At 39.1% G+C, this 25,605-nt stretch overlaps 1 protein-coding gene across 1 annotated transcript in view; it reads left to right on the forward strand.

Moving 5' to 3' along the window:
* LOC106891544 (slit homolog 3 protein-like) overlaps positions 1-25,605 on the forward strand; it is a 554,801-nt gene that overhangs the window by 336,553 nt on the left and 192,643 nt on the right. The window contains exons 10-11 of the mRNA XM_014948178.1: positions 14,403-14,474; positions 20,104-20,175. Coding sequence (XP_014803664.1) covers positions 14,403-14,474; positions 20,104-20,175 — 144 coding nt within the window. The remainder of the gene's footprint in view (positions 1-14,402; positions 14,475-20,103; positions 20,176-25,605) is intronic.

Consider the following 25,605-nt stretch of genomic DNA (forward strand, 5'->3'; position numbering starts at 1 on the left):
AAGACTGAGATCGGTGCGCTCCGGCGCTCTCCTGCCAGTGCAGTGCACCTCACTGTGAGAAAGCAAATGCAAATGGTCACCTCCGGTGTGGTTATAATAGCATGGAGTACCCTGAAACCTTTCATAAAAGCAGCTTAGATCATCTCCTTAGGAGAGCAGAAAGTGAAGGAAGGCTTGGAGAGCCTTTACGTTAGATGGTGAGGTAGCGAGTCAAGATGCATAAAGCATTTCAAGAAACTTTCCTAACCTGGAGTCTATAAACCTTCTAGATCTATAGAACACTACAGAAAATTCTTTGCACACCATTTAACGATTTAGATCTGTCATACCTCGTGCATTTTAGGCAGTACTTATTTGCGTCTTTATCTGTAGATCGTTTGCAATTCACGGGCTCTTCAGGTGGGAGTAGTTTTGCAGAACTTCAGAGTGTAACCCTCATGAAAACATTTATTGCTCACTTTCTGTGGGAACCAGTCCTGTGAAGATTTCATTTTTATGCAATATATTAAGAAATTTAAGGCGTTCTTTCCAATGAGGGTGGTGGAACGCTGGAACAGGTTGCCCAGAGAGGGGATAGATGCCCCATCCCTGGAAGCATTCAAGGTCAGGTTGGACGAAGCTCTGAGCAACCTGATTGAGTTGAAGATGTCCCTGTCCATTGCAGGGGAGTTGGACTAGATGACCTTTAAAGGTCCCTTCCAACCCAAACTATTCTGTGATTCTATCAGAGTAAGTCTTAGCAAGTGACATCACTTACATACTGTTTTTCCTACTGGTAAAATGGTGCTTTCATTTTGTAAAAGTACTAGTGAAAAAGAGCAGTTAAGCTTATATCCAAGGGCAGAGTATGGCATATACTCACACAGAGTAAAGGATATAGTCACATACAAAATGTTTCTGGAAAGATGGAAGAAGCTGCCACAGTGTTTTCCCGGAAAAGTCCTGACATAAATTCTTTTGACCAAGTCATACTGCTCAGAAATTCAGTTTGTCTGAGGCTGCTCTGGGCTTATTCAATATAAAATCCATCCAGAGGTCTGGTTCCAGCTACACATGGAATAATGAGTGTCTTTTGATTCGATATGATAGGCAGAATAATACTCTCTTGCTGTAATGTTATAGCAACGGGGCCAAGTAAATTCTCTCTGCATGCTGCAACGCACATCTCTCACTCTCACACAGCAGTACGGCTGGTTTTTCCCTTTGGATTTATCTCCCACGGCTGGCATTTAGTCAGACCCTTTTATACAAAGGTGGCAATGTAGTGGTTCTGCCTGAACACTTCTTCCTGGACTCTCTAATCCTGTGGTCTGATCTTCATCATCTTGGAGGGATCTAAATCTCACTAACGATGAGGTTCCTCTTATGGAATAAGGGGTACTGAGGTACTGACAAACTGCACGGCTGGGTTGCTATTACGTAGAATCCTAAGGGATATTACTTAAGATGGTGTATTTTTCATTCAGCTGTTTCTGTCTAGCATTGTAAATACCCATTTCGCTGAAGTACATTTCACCCTATAGACTGTCATCCATTCATAATATTTATATGATAGTATTAAAGCGCTGTGCCTTCCTCAGCTCCACTTGGAGCATTTCCAAGTTCCTTTGCTTGGTTATTAGTTGCATTCAGTCACAGCTTTCTAGTTCTTTTATTTCCCCTTAACTCAGTATTTCTTTGTGTGCCAAATTGTATCCGGTAAGAACCCTTGACTAACAAACTGTTGTACAAAAAATGAAACACACAGCTGTTACTCTAACATGGTTATTAAAGGTGACCTACATTTCACTCTGGGTTTGGGTATTAATTAAAGATCTTTTACTCAGCCTTCCTGCCTTTCTTCGTTAACATGGGTAGGCAGAACCTTCTCCGACAAAGCTGCCAACAAGTCCTAAATTTGTTTTTGTTGATAAAAACCTATCAGAAAACAGGCAACTTGCTTGTCATGGAACATAAACCAAGTATCATATGACACTAATTTTCCCTTGCTGCTGACCTCTGCCACGTGTGACTTCGAAGTCTGTTGTGTTACTCTATTACACCTCTCCCCGAGGTGAATTATCCTGAAGGCCCTCATTGCAAGTATGTTTATTATTAAATCAAGGAATTTAAGAAAGCTAGAAATCTGTATCCCAGCCTTGCTTTTTCATAATTTCATAAAATAGGTAGTGAGAGTGTACAGAATACAATTCATTTTTTTTTATAAAGCTTCTTGTTCAGTAGGGAGCCGACATCAGCAGCCAAATTGACTGAGGAAAAATGAGTTACAAGAAATTGAAGCTGAGGAATACAGACTGTGTGTTGAATGTTATAAAAGATTCTCTGCTTACAAAGTGGTTCTCTTGTGTTTTATAGAGGAGAAATGAACAGTGTATGTTATAGAGAAACACATGAGAATAAGCACAGAAAAGTTTTGCATGAATAGTTGGATGAAAACAAAAGTCATTAAGCACCTGGAGGCATTTACTGAAAAAGAAATACCAAAACAAATACGGCTTGATGGTTTGCTGGTAAATGAACAATATAGTCATTTCACTACATTAGAACAGCATCTACAATAAAAGGAGATGTTTGCATGTATTTAGAACAGGTGAGAGGAATCGCGTGCAAGATAAATAGGGAACATAGTGTGAATGTAGAAGGGGCTTGACCTTGGAGGGGTATAGGAAGGCAGGGATGACCTAGAAACTAGTAGGAGGCAAAGTCTCCAAAGAACCTGTTTTTCTGATCAGACTTGATCGCAACCTCGCAACCAGTGCCTGTCAGGCTGAGTGACAGCTCAGGCCATAACGGCAGAAAAGCTGGGATGTGGTGGAGACCTGTTAAATGGGCAGCCACCAGCTGTGCCTGCCAGAGTCACTGCCCTGCAGCCTGTGGGAGCCTGGAAGGCTGTTGTGAGACACACACTTGCTGCAACAGTGGATTTCAGTCAGCGTGTGGCCTGGGCTGTTGTTGGCTCAGGATGTTGGGCTGGATGGATCTGAGCTCTGGCGCTGTCTGCCCATTCTCGGTCATTAGCGTGTGGTTGATTTTATGCCAGGGAAAGGACAGCTTTCCTGCACTTGCAAATGCATGGCACTGGGAGTAATGGCATTGCTAGCCCTGTCTGTTGTGTTTCAAAACAGTATTTGCTTCAGTGTGCTGCCTGCCAGGTTTGTTTGATGGAGAGTGATCAGTAACTCCCTATTAATCTTTTCCCCGCCTCGCTAGACTTTTCCTCTGTCCTTTCTTTAGAAGAATGGCGTTTTCATGCTGTTTGCCTTCTCAGACTGATCTATTTCTTTTTCTTTTTTTTTTTTTTAAATCATCGCTGCAAACAAGGCTGTATTTTAGGATATTAATTCTGGACAGCTTTTGTCTGAGAATTCAGTACACCTTAAAACAGCAGTACTTCTGCCTTTGTGTTTCTTAAATGTTTGTGTAAGACCTTCCTGAGTGAAAGCAGGGAACAGCCCCCCAAAGGCTGGCCCTGCTGCTGCTGCCTGATCCAGAGCACGTGGTGGAGGGTGCTCACGCTGTGGTCCCCAGCAGCAGGCAGGCTCCTGGGCTGCTGGACCAGTGACCGCTGGAGCTGTAACACTGGAGCCAGCGCTGGCACTGGGTGCTGCTTCTCTGAAACATCTTCAGGTTGTGGAAAACAAGGATTTGAGTAATTGCTAGTGCTAAGGACTGGGTTGTGTGCTGGGATAGGCACTTGGGAGAATAAAGGCTAGCTGGGCCCAGTAGGGAAACTGTTGGGAAAAGAAGGCTGAACTCAAATGAGGAAACAGCTAAATGTATGGTGAGAAAGGTCAGGAACAAAGGAAATCAAGACAGGTTGATAGAAGTGCTGTGAGTCTGAGAAAGTGAGGAATACTTATAGATAAGGCCTGGGACGCCAGGTCTTCTGGGTGGGCTTTGGAGATGTGGCAGAGGGGCTGGGACACTGGGTGGGATGCATGGTGACTGAGCAGGCTGCAGGGCCAGGACAGAGTGATGCAGGTGAAGATGGAGCTGAGGAGTCGCTTCCCACCAGAAAACACACCTATCTTGTGGAGCCCTCCTGCCTTATCACCAGGTACTGCAGAAACCCAACAATTTGTGTAGGTTTGTCCCTGTGCTCTAGCAACCATCTAGAGAGAGATTAACTATTGGACCACACAGGGATTTACTGTTTTAACTGCTGCTCTTCCAGTTGGACATCAACGCAGAGGTCTGGGAGGTGTACTTGTGTTATACATGAGTTTCCTTGTGATGGAATCAGTTCTTTCAGCTTTTGGTTTTGAATCCACTAACTTAAATAGATTATTTTTAAAAAAAATAGAAAATGCCAAAGTTAGTGTTTGTAGCTGTAGTCTTCATTCAGTGCTTTTGTATATATTTGTTGTTGTACACACTTTAATTACAGCTTAGTCTTGTGCTGCTGTTAAAAGACTGGATAGGTTTCTTGTTGTCCAGGGATGCATCAGGGTTTTGTAGTGAGGGAGCCTGTGTATATAGGATCTGATTATTTGTTGCAGAAACAGGAAAATTCTAAAATGGGGACATGGGGAAGATAATCTCATGAATGCTGTTCAGAGACTTGTGTTGTACCTCTTCTTGCCGGTGGTTTTATTAATTGATTCTGGGCAAGTGACTTGCACAAACTTTTCACGGGTGGTCACTAGTGATGTAATCCTGGGTTTCTGGCTGACTCAGCTGAGATATTCAGAAGTGCTGAGGACTCACAGCTGCAGCAAAAGTCAATAGGATCTGCGCTTTGAACACGTTGTGCTGCGCCATGCTAATTACTTTCAAAAGCCAAGTCCCAGTCATCTGCAGACTTATAAATCAAACTCCAGAATCTAAAATATATCCTTAGATGTTGAAACTGATCTTAGATTTCAAACCTGTACTTTTTCATATCAAGCTTGCTTTATCACTGTCACTTAACCTTTACAACAGGCTCTGTCCGGTGAGATTAAGAGAAATATAATTGTATAAAACAAGAGTAAAACTGGATAGGATGTATCTGAATTAGAAACGAGGACCTTTTGTTTAAATGCTGATGTAATTGCTCCAGACAGAGTAAAGAGGCTGACAGTCCCTCATGGAAAAGTGCAGCTTAGGCACCCGTATCTGGTGAGGTAGTAACCAGAGCTTCCCGTCTGGCTTCTGAGCAGAGTAAAATAGGATGGCAGCCCTTCTACCAGCATCTAGGTTTGGCTTAAGGTCAGTTTTGAGTCACTTGCTCTATGTTGGTTTATCATTCTCACTATTGATAGCTGAATTGATGACTGATATTTTTGTAGGTATGAGTAGTGCTTGATTTCAGCGCATATTTTGTATTCCTAGAAAAAATGTTAGAGTTTGAGCACTAAGGAAAAATCTAATGCACTTAATTATTGGGTTTCTTGTGGTTCTGTCAAAACAAAAACAAACCTATTTTTCTGCAAGAGAATTGCTTTGAAAGGTGAGGTGCTACTTGTTTCACCCTTAATTAATGCTTTGCTGACAATTTAATTATTTAGGGAATTGCTGTCATGAGGGTACGACTGTGTTGGGCAGTGTTGCAAACAGACCTGGAGATAGACGAGTTTGTGGCTTTTATTGCTTCAGTGATTCTCTTGGGAAGAAATTACCTTCTCTGCTCTTTAGTACCTGTAGGAGTGTGTATTATAGGAGAGCTGGGACTTCAGTTATCAATCTTGATGAAGCTTTTGTGATTTGAGGAAGGTGATCAACAAATTTTGGGCATTTAAATTACTGGTATGTTCAAAATCAATTTTCTACCGACTAAAATAAAGTCAGAAAAGCTATTCTAAAAAGACTGAGCACTGATAACTATTTATTGTAATAAAATTAATTTTTTCTTATATAAATTATAAATTAACTGCACCATAAAAATTTCATGTATTTTAACAATCGGCTTGGAAGTTTTCAGCTTCTTAAAGGCAAGAGTTTTTTCTTTTTTCAAGAACATAAGTGTGTAGAATCTATAAACTTTGGGGATAGAGGAATGACAGTTCTGCATTTAGCATTGTTCTTCCTCCTAAAAGAAAATTATAATAATTTTCCAAGGCTTCCAGTAAATACTGTAGCTAAAGCCAGCACAGTATTTTTGAACACTGTAATAAATGTTCCATAATTGCCTCTGGTGGCAAGTTTTCTGGCTAGGGAATCAGGTTGGCTCCTGTAGCTGAATCTATAATATGATTTTCATTCACTGCTGTAAATTGGCTCTGGACAGCTTCACATGTCAACTTTGACTACTATTTTCTGGATCTCACTGGACAAACTGTGACATTCACTCCTTCCATCCAGCATAAAAAAGAGTTTTCCATTGTCAGGCCAAAAATACGTAGAAAATCTTCTATTCTATGAGGGTAAGACACAAAAATAATAAAGAAACCATTTTTAGATTAAGAAGCAGTAGAGAAAGTATATATATGGGAAATGTCAAAAATAAGTGTGTTTTCTGTGCAGAGACAGAGTAAGGAAAGCAGGAAGCGATGTATCACAGTTTTAGAAACAAGCAGTAATGGCAGGGAGTTTCTGATGTAAGATCAGGGCAGGATTTATTTCTTACATCTTTCATTTGTAAAATTAAATGTAACTAATGTCATCTATAGGCATAAGAAGATGTTTTTGTTTTGATAAATCTAGATTTCATACGCATAATTTTCATTTTAACAATTTTTTTACTTTCTTGCCTCTTTATAATTGTGAGATTTCTTTAAAAAAAGGAAAGTTCTGTGGAGGTGGATTTCAGGCAGGCTGTGTAGGAGTCAGTAACCTTATGAGGTCTGCAGGATTGGGGTTGTTGGATTTTTTTTGTTTGTTCTTTTTTTTGTGTGTGTTCTTTTTTTCCCAGAGACAGTCCACCAGCAATATAAATTCAGTCTTATTAATAAAAATGAATGGTGTGAACAAAAAGATATATATCTTTTTATCTAATACAAACGTCACTCAAATGCTTCTGTTTTGCCAAGCAAAATGAGGACGTTCTAATCTATAATGAGTATATAACTCCTGAAAGCTGATTATGAAAGCGTAGAAGGAAACACAGGAAATAAAACAGAGCGTAAAATCGTAACTTTAAAATAAAATACCCTAATCTGATTTTTTTACTGAAAAACACTAATTGCCTTTTGACTTACATGTGTTCTTCTGTTTATTTTATTTTATAAAATAATTAGGTAAATACAAAGAATTTGAGGAATGTTTATATTCAAATGACAATTTTTTTTGTTGACAAAATATTATAGGTGGCAGAACTTCAACTACCAGAAAGCTCTTTAATTTTCTTACTTATTTCTTGTGGTTTACCTTTTCCTTTTCAGTATTTCTAAATGTGTACTAAATACAGATGTTAGGGAGTGCATGGAGCTCTTCACAATAAGTCAGATTATAGTTTAAATGAGTACTTTTTGCCTTTCTCTATTTGCTGCTTTCATTTCCACTAAATCTAAAAATATATTTTTGTGTTACAACTTGACAAATATAATGCAAACCAACTTGAAATCTCAGATCCCTGAGTTAGTTATTGCATTGTTGGAAAATTTGGAAAGTGTTCTGGGCTGGAAGTTTCTTGAAGTAATTGGAAATCAACAGAGGATGGGCAGGACTAACCTACTAAAGTGATAATGAAATAGCAATGGGACTTGTTAAGGGGTTAGTCTTTTGAGGACCTAACAGAAGAAAAAATAACTCTCAGTAAAACAAACATTCTGAGTCTGGTTTGTTAAAAACCATTCCTACTTGCTTACATTTATAAAATGTAACTATAGGCAAACTATTGCTTTCCAGTAGGCACTGTAGAAATCATGTGTCTGCCAAGTATAGACTTCAGGCTTCGGATAAAAAACAACCAACCAAACAAAACAAACCACCAAAAACCTAATCTAAAAAATAATGATAAGAAGTCCTCAGCACACGTCTAAGGTTGAGTCAACCTCAGAGTAAATGCTGCATTGTTGAAGTGTATGCAAGAACTTGATCAAAATACCAGTCTACAGGTTTCTCTGATGTCTTCCTGTTTGTCTGCACTGCGTTTGAGGCAACATGAACGTACCACAACAGAGCTGGTGGTTTCATGATGTCACTGCCATTACAAATTCATCAGCATTTACCAGCAAATACCTGGCCAACTGTTCCACTACAGTGTTGTGTCAGCTTAAACCAAATTCACTGGGTATGTCAGAAGGTCCAATATGACTAGCACTACTTTTAGATGAACACCATGTTATCAGGGAACATACCAAAACATCTGGTTTCATTCTGAAAGATGTCTTTGGGTGAGCAGAATTACGTAGATTTATTTTGAAAAGTCACTTCATTCTTGATAGGATTTTGCCTATTGAAGACCTGCCCTTAGGTGAATAGTTAAGAAGCCATACTTTTTAAAACTATAAACGATAGCAGGAGCTTGACAGCTAGACCCTGGAAATCACCACCAAACATCAGAATATGAAGGGAAGCTGAAGTTGTCACCTTGTACTAATATAGGTGGACAGTTTACTGGCTCTCAGCTCTCTGGTTCCTAAGGCAGACTCAATGAGAGGGATTTATAATACATATTATTAATTTTATTTGGAAGTCATTCAGGCACTGTGATGAAAGGCAGCAGTATAAAAGTCTTGGAGAACCATATGTGTTTAGGGTTTTTATAGTGGTGGTAGAGTCTTCGGCTGAGGTAGAGATTGAAGGCTTTAACTGTCTGTTAAAACAAGCAGTAAGCACAGATATTTAAAATGCTGAACGTCCTGCCATCCCAAAGCACTTTGTTTTCTACCTGTCAGAGAACTGACGGGTGAGAGACAGAGCCACAAAAAGGCTGTTCCTTGGTAATGTTGGTGCATAAAGACTTTCTGAAGCATCAGGACTGCAGGATTTTGCCTTGTGCTTTGCAGAGAAGTGCCCTGTGTGGTGCTGCAGTGCTGTGGGTAAAGGGCAATGACTGCAGCTTCTGCCTTTCTCACTGCAGAAGCCACAGGCTCTGACTGCATGACTGCAGGGCAGGATTCCTTCCTTCCCTACAAGGGTGCCTCCTATCCAGGGCTGTCTTTGGTGAATGCTTCAGTGTGGCTACCCAAACTTCTTGTGTATGGTAGGAATACAGCTTGTATTTCAAATGAGGGGGCAAGGAAGGAGTCAGGACAGGGATCAGATCTAGCCCATATTTGTAGTAAGAAGACTAGATTTTAAGTATAATTAATTCCTCTTAAATACTGAAAATATATCTGTGGACTTTTCTCCACCAAAGTCCAAAATGTACGATAAGATACCTTATGAGTATGAGAATATGAGATAAATGTAAGATAATGGTTCAAGCAACTTTTATAACCCAGTTGTTCTCAGTCCTTGGCAAGGAGGAACGGTCTCTCTCTTGATTGTTTTGTGCTCTAGAAATTTCCTCCTTCCTGACATAAATGGTTCTCCCCGACCCTGGGCTTTGTCACACGCTGCTTATTTCCCCCCAGCAGTCCTTAACCAGCTCCCTGCAAATCCCCCCTTACAGGGCAGGAGAGAAGCGAGGGGTTTGTCCTTCCCAACAACCTTCACGCAGGCAGTGTGCATCCTGCCAGGCACAAGTGTGCTACAGGTTACTGCTGCACACTAATCTCATCTTCTGCTTTCTCTCTCTCAGAGATTGCTTTTGGTTATTGGCTGCCTGAGTGATGCAAGCCCAAAAGAGCCCCAGCAAGGGAAGCAGAGCGATGTGATCCGGGGAGCAATCTGGCTCATTCACTCGCTTTCTCTCTCTCCCAGCGGGGAGGTTCATGACTGCCCAATGCAGAGGGACGTTTCTGACACGTCTCAGCCAAGAGCTCGGTGGCACTGTTAATAGAGCATGGCTGTCTCATTTGTAGGCTCTATTCAGCTGACAGCTAAAAATTATCAGTACTGATGCTTCACTCCCTCTCTCTTTTCTCCAAGCTAGTGATTTGTCTATGTTATGGGTAGGTAAGCTTGACAAAACATTACACATTAGCAGCTCAGGCAGTGTTTGAAATGGGAAAATTGCTAGCAAACTGCTCCATTAGAGACCCAAATAACAAATTCTTTCTTTCCCTCAATGAAAGAGAGATAGTTAAGGCCCAAATTAATACGTCTGTCTCCCCCACTCTGCAGGGGGAATCACTCTTCAAGACAAATGGCTTTGTCACTCCTGAGAGCGTGAGCTGGCTCTACAAAGGCTGCATTAGGCAAAATTTTTTATCCTTTGTGTTTTGCCATCCTTGGTGTGAGCGGTACAGGCGCCAGATGAGGAGGTGATGAAAAGATTTGCACCTCAGTGAACTTTGAGATGGATTAGCATGGGAATTTGAATGCTTATTCTTTACTCTGGGATAGTTTTTCATATTTAACTGCATAGTTTCCCTCTGTTTGGTTTGCTGGGTTTTTTTCTCCGATGTGTTTACTTTTTGCTCATTGCTGCAAAGTCATTTGAAGACAGCGGGAAGAAGAAGGACTTTATCCTGTCTCACATCGTGTTATTACAAGAAAAATGTATCTGAATCCATTGGGCCCTCATACTTTCCAATCTCTGATAATATATTAGAGAAGCGAAAGGAAATTGTTCTTGTCTTTTGATGTTGTTGTCAAAGACTCTAAAATAAAGCTTTGAGAGGCAGACAGAGCGTTGCTGCGTGTCAGAAGGGGGGAGATACGCTTCAATTCATCGAAGCAATAGAACTGGCAGCAGGCGACATGGCATAGTCAAATGGGTGACTGAAAGGAGGAACAAAAGCCCCTGAGAGGCTTGAACATGGCCAATTTATTTTATCACTTCTGTGAATTCTACTTGTGGAGTCTTTCAAATAGAACTTACTGTGAAATACCAGAGGAAAATTTCACTGAGTTGTAAGGAATCTTAAATGTGGGGGATAGTAGTTCAAATGATAAAAATCTAGCCTTTCTAGGACTGTGTCTTTTGTGCAGAGATCTCAAATGTATTGAAAAATTATTTTATAGTGTATTCTGGTGATATACACAGACACACAAATGAGCTCCCTGGTGTTGCTTTGCACTAGCGCGGGTGGTTTCATAGAGTATGACAGCACTTCATAGTATGCAGGAATAGACCATGAAAAATACAGTTTTCCAGAGGTCATTTTTTAGGTAAACTAGGTAATTTTCTCTGAAATAAAATGCGGATGTAAAATTTAGATTGGCTTTTCACTTTTTTTGCAGAAAAAAATGACCATACTAGGTAAGAACTCTGTTTTTCATTATTTCAGAGATGGCACCTCTAGCAGCAGTTTCCCATTATATCATGAATAAACACTGGTTTATAATTAAGCCATTGTCCTGGTTTGACCCCTTCTGGTAAAACCTAGTGTTTCCTAGAGATTTTTATTCCTGTACATGTCATTTATGGCCTCAGATGAGTTAAAAGTATTAATACAAATAATTCATTTTCTACTATTTTAGTTGTGTCCTTCACATGTCACTTATGGCCTCAGATGAGTTAAAAGTATTAATACAAATAATTCATTTTCTACTATTTTAGTTGTGTAACTTCATCGTATTTTTCAGCCCATGCCTGCCAATCTATAACACGCATTTATGAAAAAAAAACCCAGAAGTCAGATTAGTACCTTATGCTTTTAAAATACCTGCTTATTTATTGCTGCACTCTAATTTAATGCTCCAAGATCAGCTGCAGTTTGTGCCCAAGTTGGAATCCACCTGCAGACACCCCTTAAAGAGAGCACACGGTGCTGCTTGTTTCTTCTCTTGGTGGCATCTGCAAAATGTAGTGCCCTAAGCATAATGTGGTATGTGTAGTCTTTAGTTCTTCATTCACAAAGAACTTCATACAACAAAAAAATGTAAGGTGCTCAGGTGAAAATATAGCAGTAGATGACAATAGCCTTGTCCATCTATTTCTGGAGAGGCATCTGCAAATTTTGTAGGAAGGGGTGAAGAATTCAGTACCGCTTTGAAAGGTAGCTCTCTGAGGCAACTACTTCTATATTCCTCTCCACCTTTTCTAGAAATTTCATTTTTTCTTATTAGCAGGGATCTGTGGGTATTACAATTCTGGCTTTTTTTTTTTTTTTTCTTTTGGGGGCAAAATTTCTCTTTATATTTCCACTCTTGAGTCACTAAAATTTCCTTGGAATTTTAAGTGATTATAAAAAGGGGCCATGTCCCCCCCAATCACTATATTTGAATTTCCCTGTAAGGACTGCTCTGCCGGTGTGCAGCATGTGTGAACCCCCAGTTTCCATCCCTAAGGCAAGGGAACTGGACAGGCATGGCCCTCTTTTGTTCCTAGAAGTGTCTGCATAGAAGCACTGGGGAGGAGTTAAACACCACACTGGCAAGCTGACAAAAAGCCTTTATGGGAAGAGTATGTGTACTGCTAATTCTGGTGACAAACACCCAACAATAGTAGTGTGCTGAAGCTTACAGCAATTTGCATTTCACTGTGGACTTGCCAGAAATGAAGCACGCGGTGACAGTCAAACGTCTGGCTATTGGGTAAGCTTACACTTGGGCAATTCTGGCTTTTTTTTTTTTTTTTTCCTGTTGGGTGCAAAATTTCTCTATATATTTCCACTCTTGAGTCACTAAAATTTCCATGGAATTTTAAGTGATTATAAAAAGGGTCCATGTCCCCCCCAATCACTATATTTGAATTTCCCTGTAAGGACTGCTCTGCCGGTGTGCAGCATGTGTGAACCCCCAGTTTCCATCCCTAAGGCAAGGGAACTGGACAGGCATGGCCCTCTTTTGTTCCTAGAAGTGTCTGCATAGAAGCACTGGGGAGGAGTTAAACACCACACTGGCAAGCTGACAAAAAGCCTTTATGGGAAGAGTATGTGTACTGCTAATTCTGGTGACAAACACCCAACAATAGTAGTGTGCTGAAGCTTACAGCAATTTGCATTTCACTGTGGACTTGCCAGAAATGAAGCATGTTATATTTAGACCAACTGGAAGGGAAATCTCAGACACTTATTCAGATCACAAAACAAGGAATAGAATTAACTCTGATCACAACCTCTAAAACAGACTGCTACAGAAATAAAAGGCTGCACGCACATTGACTGTACAAGTTGACTGTGCAAACATCACAATATTCGACTTAAATAGCTTCTTAGTGTATAACTGAGCTGGCAAAATATCTTATTTTCAAGGGGATTTTTCTTTTGTCTATTGAAGGCATAGATCAACAGAAGGCTACGCTGTGCAATGAAGGGCTGATGGGCCTTACACGTTTTCTCTATGTTATTCCCAAGTCCTTTAAAAACCATGATTTACTTCTCCCTGCATCTCATTTTATCTCCGTTCCTGGTCTTAAAATTTTTTCTCCTCTCTGCATTGCTGCAGCAGCTCTAAATGACTGGAGTGATTCATTCCATCTTTCCACTATGTTTTTGTATTTCAATTCTAAAGCATTTCCAGCCACAGACTTTAGCTATTGAAACTGTTTCTTTTTATGACATTTTGGAAAATAGAAACAACATTTGAATAATAACTAAGAGCTATGTAAAATCAAATTCTTCTTTCAGTTCCAACTTCGTAGAATTTTAGCTGCCATGGTCATGTAAATCTGTTGTATGGTGATCCACTTTTACGTTTCTAATTGGAATGAATTTTTAGGGTTCATCTGAGGAGAAGACAGTCCTTTTAGCAGGATTTTCTGGAACTTGCTGATAAAGACTTGAAAATACTTCTGGGAAGAAACAGAAATTAATCTTAGTGGTTACTCTATGCGGTATCTTAAAGCTGCTTACATTTTTATGTTAGTGATACATGCACTTAGGAGACTTCATAAAGAATACTTCTTTCAAATCACATCTTAGAAATGAAAACAACAGCATTTTCATGTTGTCTGGACCATATTTTAGAACACCTTCAGTACTTAGTAGTTAAAATAGGAAGATACAGTCCTTTTCTGCTCTTTTCTGCACTTTAACATAGACTGCCCCCACACACCCCCTAAAAATCTGGATTCATATTGCACTGAATTCCACTTTGTTCTTCAGCATGTTCCCACAGATTGTTGCTCCTGAGTCACTCTGATAGTATTATTAATCTGCTTATTAAACTGTCACAACGTGGCATAGATTTTAGTTTAGATAGCTATGTTCTATTTACAACAGCTAGTCAAGGAAAGCATCTGTATTTTCTACCTTAGCTTTGATTAATATACCTACTATTTTTTATTCTTTCCATGACCTTTAAAGGAGCAATTTCCATAACCTGTGACTTTTTTCTATACAGATTTATCGTAATCAGTGAGATTATTTTATTTTCGAAGTTATTTTCTCAGTACTTTCTCCATGTAGCGGCTTTCAAAAGAAAATCTGTATTGCATTAAAACTCTATAAAATTGTTTTATATTTATATAAAAATTTGCTATCATGTTTGTTATTCCTGTCCTAGAATTGTGTAGTTAACATGTATATTACTTTGTTTGTTTTCAGACGTTTGGAACAAAACCTCATCAAAGTCATTCCCCCTGGAGCTTTTACGCAGTACAAGAAGCTTAAGAGAATGTAAGTTTTAATAAGACCAACATGTAAGAGCAATCATGAATCTTCTAGCTTCAAGTTCAGTATCTTTATTTTAGAAACATATTGGCAATTTCTATGTTGAAATCACTGGGGATTGCACAGATAATCTTTCCAAAGTGTAAGCAACAATGGAATTTGGTTCAGGATGCCTAACAGTGCATGAAATCCTTAATAATGCTTAATTTCACTTCCTATTATAAACAATGGGAGCAAGTTAGTTGTTAGTCTGTTCAAACTTCAAATCTGGTTCCTCAGAAAAGATTTTTAAGTTCTTTCTTTTTTTTTCCTCATTCATTCTAGTATCTGTTTGTACCAATTCAGTGTAGTTGACCCCAGTTATAGCAGGAGTGCATGTTCTTACAGAGTAGTTAAGATATTTTTTGTAGTGCGTTCAATATCCTGATTTGAAATGTTTTGACTGTTTAGAAGAAAACTAAGAAAACGGCTGGAACTTGTTTTGTCTGTTTCTTAATAACCAGTAGATACCCAGACAATTATTTCCTTATTAGCTCTTGTGTTTTCTCTTTGGATTCAAAAAAAGTAATGCTGATTTGTAGCAGCACACTCATGCAGATAAGCTGGACGTTGCCCCTGGTCGGTCAGTCTTTTCATTTTTAAGTGACATATGAGAGATGTTGTGACAGTAGTACAATGACACAGACAACGATAGAACAATTCACTCCTGCTTCACTGTAGTATCAAGATGTTGATGGGTTTCACTGGACCAGTAACTTCCACAAGTCATCCAGACTGTGTGGCTCAGTGTTAAATGGCTAAAAAGGTGCCTTTACAGTTCGTGTTTTCTGACGTGAACCGTACTTAATGGAATTAAGAAACTGTCAGCTCATTTCACAGAGGACACTGGATTATTAGATAGCTAATGCTTTTGGAAACTGAAATGAGCTTGTGCTGTACCTTTGCATTTAAGGGTAAAATAGCTGTGTTTGCCAGTCCAAACTTATTAAGTTCCTGGAGCTGAAGACCTGTAAATATGGATCTTAATATTTAACAGGTCAAGTCATCAATCTTACAGAGTCTCTATTCTTCTGTCTCACTTTCAATATAGCTGTATGTATTTTTAAAGAAGTACTGTATTAGATAGCAAGATGGTAATTTCAGTGAAAAATGATGGATCCCTTTTCAGTGACCTAAATTGTAACTTTTTCAGTTCTTTCTGAGGTATGACTAATTTTAGATTTTGGCACTGTTTTACTGTCCTTTCATTTTTCATTATTGGTGAACTCTAGTTTTATGGGAGTTGACCAAAAACTGTTCTTTAACTCGACTAGCTACTCAACCCAATGTGGCCCTTACTATGTGAAATGATTGATGCTAGAATTTCACAGCAGAACTCCATTAGCAAGTTGTGTTAACAGCTTTCTGGAGTATAATTGGCATACTCATTGAGATCTGAACTCACAGTTAAATAATACATTATTGTGCCAGATGATCTGTATCAAAGCTTAGTTAACATGAGAGCATGTTGTGGAAGAAGTTGGGATAGATAATTAGGCTGCAGAATGTGCCATAACACACACAATATTTTGCCTTTTGGTTATTGACCTGTGTCCTTGTTAAAGTTTTATTCCTGGAGGAGAGTGAGGCTCTATATTGGGCATCAATATTGTTACATAAAGTTTAACTGAGGACATTTGCTCCACTCTTTAAGAGGTTGTCTACATCATCTTTTCAGTGTGCAATATTCCTAGTATTATTAACACAAAAATATACTTTGGTCAAAAGACTACCTCTTAAAACAAAAGAATTATCCCTCCTTTTCCTCATAGAGGAAGGATGTGTTTGATATCGCTGAAGTCATCAGCCTTTCTTAATTTCTTTTACTTTGATTTTAATGAGCATTTCAATAGCATGAACATTATTGATTTAATTAATTGATGCCCTGCCCAGGGTACAAGTGAAGAACATTATTATTGTTGTTGTTGTTAGTTTTTTAACTATTATTTATAATAATTTTTTACTCAATTCAGAGGCTAGTATTAGCATTGTGAATTGTATTGTATTTTTCTCCTTCTGATGAATAAATACGCAAGAATGTTAGGTAACAGGTTGCTCACTTGCAGCACTTTCAGTATTTTGATTGTTTACTGAGTATTTCATGCAAGATTATACAGTTTCCTCTTCTCAAATAGTTGGATTACTGAGATGAATTTTTGCATAAGAGCCAGTTGTCCAAGATAATCCTTATATGACTTGATATTGATAGGCTAAGATGATAGCAGAAGATGTATGTATATTAATTCAAGTGTTATGTTTTCATCTATCTTAAGCTTCCTGTTCAGGATGTCTCTTCAATAGCTTCCAGGATGGGAGAGTTAGTTTGGTCACTGGGTTTTAGCAAAGGAGCTGAAATCTTTCGTGTCTTGGGCTTCATAATAATTGCCCACATCTTCTCATCCCTTTAGTAACATGAAGCCAAGTTTATTTGTCTCAGAAGGAAGATTTGGCACCTGTAGGATTCAAATATGTAGTTGAATTATATAATATGGGATGATGGTTCCCCTGATTTTGGAGTGAATGTAACAGGTCCTAGCTCTGCGCTCAATTATTCAAGGGCATTAAAAGAGTCTTGAGGGCTTGAAGGAGGTAGGTCCCATCTCCAGAGACAGAAGTTGTCATTATTGCGTGAAGTACCCCAGCCCAGACATGCCATTTTGAGTTCATTTACATAGCAGTGGTGCTTGTACAATGGTTCTGTAACTTCTGGCTTTCAAGTTCCAAACTTTACGGTGTTGTCTCCTGTTTTGTCTCTGCTTTTATGAAGCTGTTAGCTAAGAAGTTTTGTAGCACAAGACTAAGAGCCAAATACATAGAGCCACTATGAAAGATGTGGTTGTACCTCTCTAGCTCTGATGTTTGTAGTGGCATTTCATGTTGTCAAATTAATTTTACTATATATTAGCAGAAAACACATGGAGATTTCACTGTCTTCCCACTGTCACAGTAGTTCTGTGGCACTGCTACTTTTGTTAAGCATCTTCTAAAAATTAAACCATATATGACTTGGATTTTTACTGAGTATTCTTGTCAAATGAGAGCAGTCCATTCTACGTGTTAGAGATATTCAAGTAATCTGTTTCTAATAATGTTAGTCGACAAAGAGAATATTCATCCAATGCTATTAATAGTTTTGCATTTGGCTGCATCTAAAAATAAATCTGTTTTATTTTAAAACCTTTTACAGTAAAGACATTTAAGCCACACAGTCCCATGTTATAGAGTGATTCTCAGGGTATCCCTGATCTCCTGGTGCAAGTCAAAAACAATTTGTGTCCCCAACTGGTAACTGAGCACAGCCACCCTCCAAGGTGTGTTCAGCAACCTTTAGGAAGATCTCTATCGTGCCGTCAGAGGTGCAGAGACACAAGCATGAGGTGACTAATGTATTCCCTGCCTGGGTGGAATCCTGATAAGTTTATTACATTTCCAGCTAAAGAGCCACATTTCCATTGAGTGATTCAGAGATACCCTAAACTATGAAAATCGGCCTTATGTGATCTAAATTGACGTAGTTGAGCAGGTTAGAAAAACCTCTTTATCTTGATGTAAATCAAGCACAGATTAGGACAATCTTACTAAGGCAGACCAAAGGAAGGGAACAAAAGTACAAGGGCATAATTGAATCCCTTTGCCTCAGTAAAGTCAGAAGGAGATAGAGCCTCCTTATCCAACAGCAGTGGAGCTTGGGCTCTAATGGAAAGGAAATAATGTGTCTAATTATCTTCTAATGCTGATTGTAGTGCATCTGCATGAAGTGAGTGAGTGTCATCACCCAGCATGGCATTTATGCACGTTCAGGCACCACTAGTTATACACTCATTAGCGTCCGGACATGGGGAGAGAGAAAGGATGGAAATGTTGAAATGTAGCAAATCAATAAAATAGTGCTGAAATACTTGTTTCAGAAACTAACTGCCCTTTTTCAGATTCATGTCATTGTTCAGCAAACTCATGATTTCATGTCATCATAATAGGTCATCAGGCACATCATAGATTCGTGTCAGACTTCTGTTTCCCTAAGAGTTACCAGATAAACAGCAAATGCTACCAGGCAGTCTGAAGTTTCACAGAAACCTGTATAACAATATGTGTTCCTTCTTTCACTGTCACAAGTTTGGCTGCTGTGATTCGAGCTGAAGAACTGGAAACCTTCACTGAATGCTCTCCTTGTAGGCAGGATGTTGTAGTAGAAAACATCAGTAGATTGCAGAGCAGTTATTTCATGACCCTCATAAAAGAAGCAAAGAAAATCCCACTTTGCGTGGCTAAATTTGAAAACAGTTAGAGAACTTCATTAAAATTTTGACCAATGTAATTTGTAACTCAAAACATGTATAGAATGGAAAACCTTCTTACTTTCTGATTCCTAAGTTCTTTTTCAAGTGATGTTTATTTAGTCTGACTGGGATCCTTAGCGTGTGCCCCAGTGGAAATAACAGTGAAGATGAACAGGAAATGCTGTATTGCTCCAGCCTCAGCTATCAGGGAAAAGATTTGATAGTGCTGGTACAAGCTGATACCAGCTGTCAGTGAATGCAACAGGATGGCTGAATGTTATGCCTGTAGCTAAGCACCTGGTTGAACTGATTGACAGAATGATTGGATTGCAGTGACAGTCCTGATAAGGCACCCAGTTCTGAGCATCCGAGTCCCAAGGGTAGTAAATTTGGCTTCATGTATAAAGGAATTGTGGCATAGTCTACATTTATGTTTGTGTACTTGGTTATGATTAAAGTGGAAGGGTATTTTCCAAACCAGGAACACACTTTCTCTTGAAAATGACAGCAGGCTGTAACTGAATTCCACTCAGTCATAGCTGAAAGGGTGGAATCTTGCTGGGGATCCCTGAGAGGGTCTGCAGCCCCACGATTTCCATTCAGATACTGAAAGGCTTTCTCTAGTGTCTGAAAACTCCATGCAGAACTAAAAAAGTTCTGTGTTGACCCTCTTCTCACCTGCCTCACCAGATCAGGTCATGGTAGAATTTTGTGCTGCTTGTTTTCTCTAGGCCATTAAAATCCAACCATCTCTGGTACGGTGCCAAACTCCTCAGTGACACTGGTGCCTGCTTTGGGACAGGGCTGGGTCGTCTGTTTCCCATCCCCTTCCCCACTGGTATTAAACAGAGATGGTGTGGGAAAAGTTTTACCATCTTACCTCAGAAGAATTTGATCATCCTAAGAATTATTGGTATTGCTTCATATAAATTCTGAATTTCATAAAGTTTTGATTGGAATTTTGTTTGACTATACTACGTGTTTCTGGTACTTATGAGTGTGTTCATCTTTACATCTCATTTTCAAACACAGTCTTGCTGCCTCAGAAGCCTTTCCCCTGATGCTCACACCATGCTGACACTCTTAATCCCACCATCTTACTCAATGCATGTCCTGCCAGCATTTTCCAGCTACCTTAGAACCTCTCCTATCTGTGTCCTTACATAGTTCATAATTTCTCTGAGGTAATATGTTTTAGTTCTGGTTTTGTATCAAGTATATTCTTCCAGTAAAGTACTGCTAAAATATTTCCATGAAATTCCTGTTTACAAATATATTCTTGTATATATATTTTTAATCCTTCCTTCTCTTTACAGAGACATCAGCAAGAATCAAATATCTGACATCGCACCTGATGCATTCAAAGGCTTGAAATCTCTCATTTCATTGTAAGTATAAAATAGAACTGAATGGGCATTTGGAGAGAGCTTGTGTGTAAGAGAAATAAAAATGATAATGTGCTGTCTGGGAGAACTTATGTTTCAGTGTGCAATTGCCAGCTTGCGTGAAGCATCTCATATTTTGTAAGTGAAAAAGTGGTCATGAAGATTAGGAGGAAGTGTTTACACATCTCTAGGAAGCTTTTTTATAGATGAACACCCCCAAGGTTACTGACTTGTTCACTTCTTCACAACCAGTGCATTAGTTGATCTACTGTACGTGTGCACCTGCAGGCTAAGCCATGCCCCCAAACTCATCATGGCACACAAATACCTCATCATAGCTCCGACACTCTTTAATGGTGGTGGTGTTAATCAGGAAGGAATTAAGGGAAATACTTTCATTCTCAATTTTTTTTTTCTATATTAAAGTACTGAAACTGTACTCTCTTCTGAGGTTATTTTTCTTGGTTTTGGATTTTTTTCAAACTAGTTAGGGAAGAACCTAAGCTTTTAAGAAAATGTTTATAAATTTTAACTGCAATTACTACTTTATTAATCTGGAAGGGGACTAAAGTATGACTTCATACAGAAGATAAAAAGAAGGTAGGATCTCTTGGCAACCATTTTCTTCTCTTTATAGGACACAGAAACTGCTTTGGCACCAAGTTGAATTTAAATGCAGCTATATTTCAACCTAGCTACCCGCAGCACTATTAAACAGTGGAGCTTTAAATGGGTAAAAGGAGCAATACAAGGTCAGAAGCTGCATATGGAGAATGAACTAGAATAGAGTGTTAGAAAGAGCCTGAGGTTGAGAGAAGAGGTTAAGCTCAACTGGAATGGTATTTACCTGCTATAATCTGAAATACAGTTTTAAAACATTTAGCTCATTAATATTCATATAACACAGCTTGATTTTTTAAAGTATTTTATTTCTAATTTTTTTAATATTTTATTCTCTGAATACTGGATAATTCTAGCAACCTCTATAACTCGTTGACTAGTGCTAATATTAGAAGGGTATTCAGTACTAAACATATATGTTGCAGGAAACTTCTGAGCCAGCATGCAGAAGGATGGGCCTTTTTTTGTGCCCTGAATCCGGCTGGGAGAATGGCAGAAATAATAATATATATTAAGTGTTAGCCTTTGTTGACTAGTTAGGGCAGTGTTATTCAACATGCTGTGGAAATGGTGAAATCCCTCAATGCTCTCTGAAAACGATTCAGTTAGAGAATGACATTTACTGAACACTACGGTTATGGCTTAGTATGGAACTGCTGCTGATGCTGCAATGCTACAGCTTTGTGGTCTTGGCAAACCTCCTGGCTAGGAGCAAGCTGGACAAGAAGGCATTTTCACTGGGGTTGACATCCCAAGTCAGAAGTTACTCAGCTTTAGCTATAGCTATTTCAGATACCCCCAGGTGGCCTCAGGAGTGAGACAGAACACGTCAGAATGGACAGAGAGGAAATGAGAATATAAACTGGAAAGGAATTGATAGTGTTTTGACTTGCACACAAAAGCAAATGAAAGGACTGTGTATTCTCTGCACAGTTGTCCAAGATGATATTTCAAGTAAATGATGTTTAAATATGTTTATATCCAAGTGGGTAAAATAGTGCTTAAGTTAATGCTGGGAGATTACAAGGGGAAAGAAGGAGGGCCGAGAGGTGAGATGCAGCACAGGAAGGCCTATAGTGAGGGAACTGCCTCTGAGCAGTCTTTCCTTTGTTCAGTGCTTGTCTCTGCCTCAGTTTCCTCCTACCACAGCCTCACAAACCTGTTGTAATACACAATCTACTTCTCCTCTCTTTGGCAGACAGGTTTCTAGGACAGTATCAGCTCTACCCATAAAACTGCCAGCCTCCTCTAGGTTCAGTTGTCTATTGTGCTTGCCACTGGTTTTTACTTTTTTTTTTGAAAGGTTTTGCTCTTGCTGTTCATCGCAGGTAGGTCTTACAAATGGTTTTGCTGTGGCTGATAGGCAAGAGTTAGTTTCCTGATGTTTCATGATATGTCAGCCAGACCTCTGGTAGTTTCTTCCCTGCTGGTCACTTCTGCAGTTGTCTCAGTTTCTGAGCCCTAGGTATCTTTATGGGGCAAGAATATCTGCTGGTCTGCAGAATCTGGGTTTCTGTAAAGTAACCTCCACCAAGTTTCTGCTTCTGAGAAGTAGAGGATCTTCTTTCGTCTGATGTCTGCTATAGCCACCAATCCAGTTCTGTCACCAGCAGAAAGACCAGTGTAAGTGCAAGAGAAGATGACTACTTTGAAGTGCCAGCCCTCCCAGTCAAACTGCCCAAGGGGAAAAAACAAGGAGGAGAAATGAAGGCAGTTTGCTTACCAGTGTTTTCTCTTTTAAGTGACTCAGTCCTTTTGGTGCCTGAGGGCCCAATAACTTTACTCAGCTGCATGCCCTGAAGGAACACTGCTCTGCATACAATGCTTCAGTTCAGCTGAGAGGAACTTCTATTTTTCATATATGTAAGTCAGATGTGATTGGTGACATACATTTTAATGAGAGACCATTGAGGTTTAATCTGCGCACAGAGCAGCTGGACTTTTCAGCTAGCTGAGTTAAAACAAGTATAAAGGAGGGGAAAATATTAATGCACAAATGAAAGTAAGCAACTTTGTTTCTATTAAAAATGAAGTGCTGCTGTACTGCCTAAAATGCCTTTTTCCCCCTGCATTATTCCCATTTTCTGCTCCTGCCCTTACTCCCTGCTTGCATGCAATTGCAGTGCTCCCTATGGGCCTAAGAGAGTGAAAGTGCTTATCTGGAAGACAGCCAACATCGTTAGCCTGGCTGGCTAATGGAGGCCTATCTATATATAGTGGGTTGCTACTCTACTTTCTTCTGAAGTTAACTTAGGTTGGTGTTTCCAGGCAGAACTGTTTCTCAGAGTACTCTGCCTATTGTGCCTATGTAAAGATGGAAGTAAAAATGCTGTTTTCAAAACACAGGGATGTTTATTACAGAAGCAGTTTCCCCAAAAATATGTAAAACTTAAATCTTTTAAACGTGCGAAGCAATACATATGCTAGCAGGTCGTAAGTTTTTATTTTAAATCTCTATATTTTTTTAAAAGAAATCTACCTGTGGGAGTCAAACAGTTCACAGAATCTTAACACTTTAAATTAGCCATTTCTACCTTTGGTTTTCTCTGCATTTAGCAAAAGAAAGGCAAGCTTGTTCTTTTAAGGACTCAAGATTTCTCCATTCCCCACACACAGGAAAAAATAATTGTTTTCTCCATGCCCATTTCTCAGTTCTCTGTGCTTTTAATGACCATGCGGAACAAGGAATTTCTGCTCTTTTTTTCTTAGAAATATTTGGGCATGTATGTAACTTTTTTTTTTCCTGGTTGTGACAACAGTTAAGGAACTGGAGTCATTCTTCAAGAACATTTTTTTTCTTCCTGGAGTTTTCTGGCTTTTCCTTTTCCCCTTGTTGTGCCACATGTACGTGGCACTGTGATTCATAGGTCAGCTCTGGGGCTGTGTGTTCTGTGGATTTAATGCTGTTACAGGGTCTGAAGCTCCCTTTCAATATTTAGGCACCAGGGCATAGATTCTTACCATATTTTTGGTATGAACCAAACTTGAAACTGGTTTACGGACAGAACTGAAGATACCATAAGATCCAGCCTCCAGTTTTGAGAGAACAGAGTTATGGAGAGCTTGCTGGAAAGCCGTTGCGGAGAATGGAGGGTGTTGTGGATCAAGGCTTGAGAAAAAGGGTCTTCAGTCTTAAAGATGCTACTGTGGGATTTGAGAGGAAGACGTTTCGTTGCATAATTTCAGTGATAGCTGTTGGACAAATGAACTGCTTGTCTATAACAAAGTCTCTCCTCTTGGAAATTGGAAGTATTTTTCTGTCTCAAAGAGATGATACAAGGGTGCATACACTTGGCTGTGAGATGTAGTGATACTGCAGTTACTTGGGACTACATGAAATATCCAAGATGAGAAACAAATAATTAGAATTATTTGAATCTAGAAAAACAGTGAGCAGCACAGATGTAGCTGAGCTGGGGCAAGGTAGCCATGGCTTTTGTGTTGAAGGGATTAGTCTTGCCATCCAATACTTCTCTCCATATAAACATGCGAGCAAATAGTACCCTTGCATTGAGAAGTGTGGCAAAATAGGTTGTTTGCAAAAGGATGTGTTATCTTAATTTTAAGCAAAAGTTTGACAGATGTTCTATTTGTCATACATTGTGTTTGTGTTACATAGTTAGAATTGCACTTTTCTGCAGTTGGAGCAGTTATTAACTCAGCGCAGAACATGGGGGCTAAATTATGAATAGTTTCATGTTTCAAGATTGCTGCATGCACTTTCTGAAGTAAATTAGTTTTTCATTTAATCAACTCAAAATCTGTCTAATATCAACGAGAGGATTGTGTCAGCATTTGGTTATTGTTAATAGTATCAAAGATAAATGTTATTCTTGGGGTCAGTAAACTTCCCACAAATGTAGGTTTGGAAGGCCATATCCAGACTGTCTGGGGACGTTTTATGAGATATGACAAAATAGTCTAAGCCTTCAGTGTGTTAAACTGAATGAATAAATTTTAGACCACTGCAGAGGGAGAATTCCTTTGCTTTTGTTAATATACTGAATTAGGCTAGTGAACAGTTTAAAAGCTGAGATCAGCCTGGGCACAAAGACAAGAGACAGCTTAGATTTTGACATACCAGTCCCATTTAGACCATCATCTCCTCGGCGGTGATATATGTGGTGTCATTCATGGTGATTTGAAATCTGCAATAAAACACTGTCTATTGCAATAACTGCCAAACTTATTTTAAGGTAACAAATTGCTTTGGATAGTTTTACTGTGATTTATTTAGCCTAACTTGTTCTGAAGAAATATGAAATAGTGCAGGGAAAAAAAATTACATGTCTGAGTTTCTTTCAGATATTAGAAATTTATTGCTGTTTTTACCCCTATCAATTCCTCCCCTTTTGAAAACTTGAATTCTTATTGAGCCTGCGCCATTGTACGTAGCTTGGGAAATATAATTCTTCCTAGCAAGAATTGTTTTCACAGCGAAGGAAAGTTGAAAGCGTTCTGAGGACTGAAAAAGACATAGCATAAAGTCAAAATTTGACACTTCAGTAAGAATGTTTGAGCCAAGCCAAAATAAAGGAACACTTAGCTGGAAACCATATGGTCTGGAGTAAGGGATTCTGTGCTAGGCTTTCATACTCCCAAAAAACTCTGTATCACCTCCCAGGGAAAATATATCTATATTCTGACTTAGCAAAGCAGCTAAACAGCAACTACATTTGCAAGTAAGGTAGGCCAATGAATGGCAATTGCTGTTTCACACCCTTAGAAGGTGGTATGCTGAACTTCAGTGCATACGAAAGGCCAAGTGTTGGTGAAGTCTTTGCAAATTCCTTAATTTTAGGATTGTTCAAG

The sequence above is a fragment of the Calidris pugnax genome, unplaced genomic scaffold (assembly GCF_001431845.1).
Source record: "Calidris pugnax isolate Ruff unplaced genomic scaffold, ASM143184v1 scaffold27, whole genome shotgun sequence".
Lineage (NCBI taxonomy): Eukaryota > Metazoa > Chordata > Aves > Charadriiformes > Scolopacidae > Calidris > Calidris pugnax.